General features: G+C 64.2%; 1 protein-coding gene across 1 annotated transcript; it reads left to right on the forward strand.

The window, feature by feature from the left end:
* The first annotated feature begins 3,679 nt into the window (after positions 1 to 3,679).
* TMEM150B (transmembrane protein 150B) lies at positions 3,680 to 7,435 on the forward strand. The gene is made up of 6 exons (XM_062177727.1): positions 3,680 to 3,747; positions 3,886 to 3,945; positions 4,031 to 4,098; positions 4,187 to 4,314; positions 5,366 to 5,549; positions 6,946 to 7,435. Exons 1-6 carry the CDS (start codon positions 3,680 to 3,682, stop codon positions 7,149 to 7,151), a joined length of 714 nt encoding a protein of 237 aa, XP_062033711.1. The 3' UTR covers positions 7,152 to 7,435.
* Positions 7,436 to 7,601: the final 166 nt, after the last annotated feature.

Consider the following 7,601-nt stretch of genomic DNA (forward strand, 5'->3'; position numbering starts at 1 on the left):
GCCACCTCTTCCTGCTCTTTGGCCCGCTGCTGGGCTCCGACAGCAGCCACGGACCAGGGATCCGTACAGGGCCCGCGATGGCGCGGCAGGGGTGAGGTTCCAACCGGAGCCCGGAGTCGCCCTCGCGGGAGTGAAACCCGGGATGTGTCCAAGAGCTGGGAGTGTGAGGTGTAACGGGGTGGGCCCACAAACCAGGAATCCTGTTTCCGTAAAGGCCGCCTGTGACACCTCAGGCCGCGAGCCCACCCCACCAGCCCACCGGAGAATCCGTGCGCCCTGGTCATCCTCATCACATCTCTTTCCTGATGTGTCATCTCCCACGTTTCCACGTCAGGGTTGGCAATGTGGTGTAGCGGGTAAAACCACTGCCTGCAACACCAGCATCTCATATGGGCACTGGTTCGAGTCCCGGCTGCTCCTCTTCTGATCCAGCTCTCTGCTGTGGCCTGGGAAAAGCAGTGAAGATAGCCCAGGTGCTTGGGCCCCTGCACCCACGTGGGAGATCCGGAAGAAGCTCCTGGCTCCAGCCTGGCCCAGCCCTGTTTGCAGCCATCTTGGGAGTGAACCAGCGGATGGAAAATTTTCCCTGTCTCTCCCTCTTCCTGTGTAACTCTGCTTTTCAAACAAATCAATCTGGAAGGGAACAGGAGGGATTTTCCATGCCGCAGTGCCTTCTGGGCGACGGCCACGTCCGCTATGGCGTTTGAGAGCTTTGGACCCTGACTCACCTCTCGGAGCGGGCGCCGTGCTCCACATGCGAGCACACGGAGGCGCTCAGAGCGGGCGCCGTGCCCCACACACGGGCACACAGAGTCGCTCGGATCCCCGTGAGCCGGGTTTCAGGGCCACCCCGGACTCTCCGAGACTGTCCTCCTGCGGGTTCTGGAAGACTTTCCTGCTGGACGCGCACGGCACACCCTGCCCGCCTCGTGCGCCGGCAGTGCCGTGGCCAGTGAGACCCAGCCGAGGTGCGACTGCTGCTCGCTGGACCCACCGCTGGTCTGCAGCTTCCTCCTCGGGGCCACTGCCCACGCGGTGCCCGGCGCTCCTGGGGAGCAGGGGAGTGCTTACTCTTGCTCGCTGGCGGGGTCCCGGGTCTCGGTGTTTGTGTGTCTGCCTCTGTCTCCCTCCTTCTCCTCTTCCTGCTCCAGGAAGTGGGGAGCCTGAAGTCTAACTGCCGGGGAAACCCCACAGCCCTTGAGTCCCCCCGAGAGTGGGGGCAGTGGAATACTGCTCAGCCACGAGAACCGACCGAAGCACGGACATCCATCTCATGTGTGTTGATCCGGTTTCTGTTCTCATAACACAACACCGCAGGCACCATAAGGAAAAAGGTATACTTTGGCTCCTGGTTCCAGCCCAGATCCAAGAGCAGCGCTGGACAATGGCCTTCTTGCTGGCAGAATCCCAGGCCGGCAGAGGCTGGTGCGTGGGGGAGCGGGAGCTCCCTGGGACCCAGGAGTCAGGCCCCAGGCTCTTCAGACCTCAACGTGAGAGTTTCATCCCAGCACACGTCACGAAGGGGACACAGCACCTTCAAACCAGGGCGCGTGAATGCACCTGGGGATGTCCCCAGTAGCCCGACTGCAGGCTCCCGTGGAGGCAAACCCAGAGACAGAGCCGCTTAGTGGCTGCAAGGGGAGGATGGGGAGTGACTGCCTCCCGGGCTGGGGGTCTCCTGGGGTTGATGAAAAATCTCAGGACAAAGCAGGTGACCGCAGCGCATTTTGAACGGAGTACACCTCACGGGGGCGTGGTCGCCGTGGTGCAGCAGGTAAAGCCACCACCCGTGACGCCGGCCTCCCCTGTGGGAACTGGTTCAGTCCCGGCTGCTCCACTTCCGATCCAGCTCCCTGGGAAAGCAGCACGAGATGGCCCATGTGCTAGGGCCCCCACCACCCACCTGGGAGACCTGGGTGGAGCTCCAGGCTCCTGGCTTGAGCCTGGCTCAGCCCCACCTTTGTAGCCATTTAGGGAGTGAACCAGCAAATGGAAGACCTCTTTCTCTCTCCCTGCCTTTCAAATAAATAAAATAAATCTCAAGAATATCACTGAGGGGCTGACGCTGTGGCTCAGCGGGTTAACGCCCTAGCCTGAAGCACCAGCATCTCATATGGGCACCGGTTCAAGTCCCAGCTGCTCCTCTTCCCATCCAGCTCTCTGCTATGGCCTGGGAAAGCAGTAGAAGATGGCCCAAGTCCTTGGGCCTCTGCACCGGCGTGGGAGACCCGAAAGAAGCTCCTGGCTCCTGGCTTCGGATCGGCGCAGCTCCGACTGTTGCAGCCAACTGGGAAGCGAACCAGCGGATGGAAGACCTCTCTCTCTCTCTGCCTCTCCTCTCTGACTTTCAAATAAATAAATCTTTTTTAAAAAAAATCACTGAACTGTATAATTTTTTTTTTTTGACAGGCAGAGTGGATAGTGAGAGAGACAGAGAGAAAGGTCTTCCTTTTTGCCGTTGGTTCACCCTCCAATGGCCGCTGCAGCCAGCGCACAGCGCTGATCCGAAGCCAGGAGCCAGGTGCTTCTCCTGGTCTCCCATGCGGGTGCAGGGCCCAAGCACTTGGGCCATCCTCCACTGCACTCCCTGGCCACAGCAGAGAGCTGGCCTGGAAGAGGGGCAACAGGGACAGAATCCGGCACCCCAACCAGGACTAGAACCCGGTGTGCCGGCGCCGCAAGGTGGAGGATTAGCCTGTTAAACCACGGCACTGGCCCTGAACTATATAATTTAAAATGGTGAATTTTACCATAATTTAGATAAAAGCGGTGTGTGGCGGGTTGCTGAGGGAAGTCTGGGCCCCAGGGTCTGAGGGCAGAAGGCCTGGGGCCTGGCTCCCTCCTCTGCCTTAGGAAGACGACAACGACGTGGTGACCCTAAGGCCCAGGTACCGAGGGGAGGGAGTCGGACAGTGGAGAAGGAAATGCCAGGGGAGAGGACCTAGGGTTTCTTCACCAAGGTCTCCGCCTGGCAGAGGGAGCAGGCCGGGCCCCAGGGGCCCCACACAGCCCCCCAAGGCCAGAGATCGCACAGGGAAGGCAGCAGCCTGGGCTCTGGGTAGAGGAGAGCCAGGAGCTTCAAGCCCAGGAGCCACGCGCCTGTGTCGCAGAAGGGGCCCAGAGTTCTGAGTCCCGGGCAGGGAGTGTGGACGTTGGACCTACAGACCGTGGGTGCTGGGTTTTGTTATGAGGTTACAGGAAGTGGCGGTTTAGGGGTGAGGTCCTGAGTGAAGCGAGCATCAGGCCCAAAGCCACTCCCAGCCACCCGGGGCGTCACAGCCTGGACTTTGTTTCTGCAAGGCATGGCTGCCGTCACCGCTGTGCCCCCGCCGGGCCCCAGCCTTTCCTTCCCAAACCGGTCACCTGTGCTAAGCAGAGGGAGCAGGGTTTGGAGGTGAGGGCCCTGGGACGTTGGGAAGGGGAAGCCAATCTGGGAGACTGGGAAAGTCAGAGGAGTGCCCTGGGCAAGGGCGGCTGATCCTATCACACTCTGCCCTTTGCTTCTGCCTGGGAGCCAATGGGGCCGGGGAGGTAGCGCTGATCTGATACAGCTGGACCCACCCTCAGGGCTGGCCCTGCACCTGAGACAGGGAGCTGAAGTGGGAGAGGACGAGAGACAGAGGAGCTGGAGAGAGCGCGAAGCTGCCCGGGCGCGTCTCCTGCCCCTGCCGAGCCCATCATGTGGGGCTCCCTGTCGGTGCTGCCTGTCTTCCTGGCCCTGTGGGGTACCCTCGGCATCTGGATCGTGTGAGTGTCCCAGGCTAGACCACTGCTTGTGCTTGGGTGTGTGGGTGGGGGCTGTGGTTAGGAGGAGGGAAAGGTGTTGCGAATTCCTGCTCACCACACTGTCTGGCCCGTGCCCCCCTACCCCGCCCCGGCCCCCAGGTTTGGGATTGCCGTGAACAACCACACCGTGGACCTCGCCCAAGGCTTCCCCTACATCAGGTAGCTCGCGGCCGCGGGTCCCGTCTCGGGCAGGCGGAGGGCCCGGCTGGCTGGGAGGCCGCCCTGACTCTCTGGTCTTTCCCAGCTACTGCGGATCCTTCCCGCCTCAGAGCTGCATCTTCAGCCAGTTCCTCAACATGGGCGCCGCCCTGGGTAAGACCCCTCTCCCGCGGACCCCAGGCCCGGCTCCCGCCACGCGCCGGGTCCGGGCCTGGGCTCCAGCGCGCTGCTCTCTCCCCAGCCGCCTGCATCTGCGTCCTGCGCCACCACCAGCTCCGGGACTGGGGCGTGCGCACGTGGCCTAACCGCCTCGTCCTCTGCACCGGCCTCTTCTGCGCCCTGGGCACCTCCGTGGTCGCCAACTTCCAGGTGAGCGGCGGCCGGCTCCCAGCAGCCCCCGGGGCTCCGGCGCAGAGGCGTCTGGGACTTCGGCCAAGCGGCCTGCTGGGAGGCAGGGTCTCCCGCCCTCGTGGCCGGGAATGGCGGAGCTCGTGCGGACCTCGGCCGCTCCGGTGGGCCAGATCCTGGGCCGAGGTCCCGCCGGGGGGACCCGAGAGCCGCCCCTCCGCTCCCGCGCCCCGCGCCAACGGCGCCCTCCCTGCCCACAGAGGCCTCCGGTCCATTGTCTGACGGCCCCTATAGAGCAATTTAGCGATTCAGGCTTCCCCATGGATAGCGAGCGTCATTGATTTGTGAATTTTAGTTACTCTTATTTTTATTTTATTTTATTTTTTGACAGGCAGAGTGGATAGTGAGAGAGAGAGAGACAGAGAGAAAGGTCTTCCTTTTGCCGTTGGTTCACCCTCCAATGGCCGCTGCGGTTGGCACACCACACTGATCCGAAGCCAGGAGCCAGGTGCTTCTCCTGGTCTCCCATGTGGGTGCAGGGCCCAAGGACTTGGGCCATCCTCCACTGCCTTCCTGGGCCATAGCAGAGAGCTGGCCTGGAAGAGGGGCAACCGGGATAGAATCCGGCGCCCCAACCGGGACTAGAACCCGGTGTGCCGGCGCCACAAGGCAGAGGATTAGCCTGTTGAGCCACGGTGCCTGCCTAATTACTCTTATTTTTCAAGAGCACAAAATTGACAGACATCTGCCAAAAACAGAAGCTACTGTGATATCCGAGACTCGCTCACCCCCGCAGGGGCAGGGGTTTAGGAATGCGCCGAGCCCTACCTGGGAGCCCAGCGTGGCCAGGGGCCCTGACGCCTGGCGCTCAGCATCCCAAGGCCCCAGCCACGTGGGGGTCCAGGGCATGACACCCCCCCCCCCGCCCATCCAGGGTGGGACCCCCGCCCATCCAGGGTGTGACCCCCCCACCCATCCAGGGCGTGACCCCCCACCCGCCCATCCAGGGCGTGATGCTTCTTGGGGCCCCTCCCCTAGTTCCTCACTCAACTCTTCTCTGTTCTCCTCCCAGGAAAAGAACGAGCGGCCCACCCACCTGGCAGGGGCCTTCCTGGCCTTCATCGGGGGCAACCTCTACTTCTGGCTGCAGCTGTACCTGTCCTTCTCCACGAAGGGCCTGCCCCGGCCCGGGGCCCCCTGGCTCCAGCCGCTGCGCCTGGGCCTCTGCAGCCTCTGTACCTCGCTCATCGTGGCCAGTATCCTTGGCAGGTGGGTCCCGCCGGCCCCGGCTAGGGGGCCCCTGTGCTCCCGGCTCATCTCCACACAGGCCTCCTGGCGTCCCAGGCAGGAATCTCCTGGCTCCTTAAGGTCTCAGGTGTCTGAGGGCGCCCCCTGGGGTTGTACGGAGAGAAGTGGACAATGCGGCGTACCAGGGCGTGTAGCACGTGCGCGGTGAAGATGGCCGGTGGTCTGTTGGTATCGGCCGTCAGTTTGGGGTATCACCCAGGGCCGGGTGTCAGACGCTGTGTACAAGTGGGGACGGCTTCAGGCAGGGCGAGACTTACAAGACGCCCGTGGTGCCGTTGGTGGTGGAGTTGGCGCTGGGCTGCAGGTGCCTTGGGCCCTTCTGTTCCCAACTCGGAAGCTCGAAATGGCCCACAGGGGAGGACTTAACCCCAACTTCCCTGAGCGCCACCCACCAGAGCCGGCGGTTAAACATTCACCAGCACCACTGGGTGAAGATGTGGCCTTGTCAGGATGAATGGCTGTGACAGGTGCTCAGAGGCGGGAGGGGCTGTGGCCTGAGTCGGGGGGGGGGGCTGTCTCATTTGTGGGGAGGCCAAGAGGGCACCAGCATTCAGCGGAGCGTGCCTGCCGTAGTGGGCCAGTTTGCTTGGAATTCCTCCCCCAACATGGAGTCGCCCCTCTCTGACGGCCCATAGACGGGGAGGCACAGCGTAGGGGGAAGGGCGGCCCCTCGGCCAGCGCCTCCAGCAGCTCCGGCCTGTGGCACCTGGCCTTGCTGGGAGGTCAGCAGATGGGGAGCACCGAGGGTACCCCCTCCTCCAGGGAGCAGGTGAGGCTGGGCACAGCAGAGGGGCCGACAGCGAGCCGGAGGGAGGGCGGCGCCCCTTCCTGGCACCCAAGGAGCCGGTGAAGGCCCAGTCTGAGGGGTTCCGGAAGGGCCCAGATGCAGCGAGACCGCAGGGAGGCGGGGCAGGGAGCAGGCAGGGGCCGCCCAGTCCTGGACAGAGAACAGAGGAGGGGCAGAGGGAGGAGGCTCAGCAGCTAGATCAGGGCTGGGGGCGACGTGCCGGCCCCGCGGAGGGACTCCAGACGGGGACAGGTTTAGGGGCCCAGGTTCCGTCTGCGAGTGACCCCAGGACGCCGTGTGGGTGTGGAGGCGGGGGCGCCCCAGGACACCGTGTTGGCGGGAAGCGGTGCTGGCTGGGTGGCCCCCGCGGGCAGGCAGGGGAGCCCAGCGCCTTCTCTGGGTGAGCAGCGGGCAAGGCCACAAGAAGGTCATTCTGGGATGTCGGGAGCGGTTTGCTAACAGACGGGCAGGACGGCGCGGAGGATGACGGCTGGCGGTCCCCGCGGCTTTCGGGCAGAGCCCCCTTCCTCGGCTGTGCCCCTTGACCCTGTGCGCAGTGATCGTCCTCCACACCTGGCCGCTGCGCTCGGCCTCTGCCGCCTGCGAGTGGGCGGCCGCCATGCTGCTGTTCCTGCTGTTCGGCCTCTTCGCCGTGGACTTCTCGGGCCTGCAGCGCTGCCGCCTGTGCCTCCAGCCGGGGCCCAGCCTCCCGCCGCCCTCCCCCGCCTCCTTGCAGGCCCACGCGCTGCCACAGGCGCTCTGACCTGGGCCTCGTCCTCACCGGTGGTGGACGAAGGCGAGTGCGGCCCTGAGATGACCCCTGGGGCTCCCCCCGGCCGGCTGGAGGGGGCGCGCCGCTGGCCATTGCACTCTGGGGCCCGGTGCGCGCGTGCGTGGGGCGGCGGCCTGGGACAACTGGTCAGAGCCGGCACCGCGCGCCGGCCCTGCCATCTGGCTGCCCCTGTGGTCAGAGGCGCCCGGCGAGCACGAGGCCAAGGCCAGCTGTCCCTGGTGGAGCTATTTATTATTATGTTTGCTGCCGGCGGATTCAGAGACACGGACGCAGGCAGGGTCACGCGAAACCAGAATTCCTTCCGGGAGAGCAAATCCGTACAGAAGGTTGTGGGGGAGGGGCGGGGAGGGCAGGGGGAGTTGGGGATGACAGGGACAGAGGGCCCTGTCCGGATCTGCTAAGCCACCCCAACCAGCTCCC

This window comes from Lepus europaeus, chromosome 19 (assembly GCF_033115175.1).
Source record: "Lepus europaeus isolate LE1 chromosome 19, mLepTim1.pri, whole genome shotgun sequence".
NCBI lineage: Eukaryota > Metazoa > Chordata > Mammalia > Lagomorpha > Leporidae > Lepus > Lepus europaeus.

Bases quoted from the DNA above. Each gene is read 5' to 3' on its own strand.
- TMEM150B (XM_062177727.1), top strand. From the start codon at position 3,680: ATGTGGGGCTCCCTGTCGGTGCTGCCTGTCTTCCTGGCCCTGTGGGGT. The intron at 3,748-3,885 runs GTGAGTGTCCCA...CCCGGCCCCCAG, and splicing joins ACCCTCGGCATCTGGATCGT to GTTTGGGATTGCCGTGAACA. The intron at 4,315-5,365 runs GTGAGCGGCGGC...TTCTCCTCCCAG, and splicing joins CCGTGGTCGCCAACTTCCAG to GAAAAGAACGAGCGGCCCAC.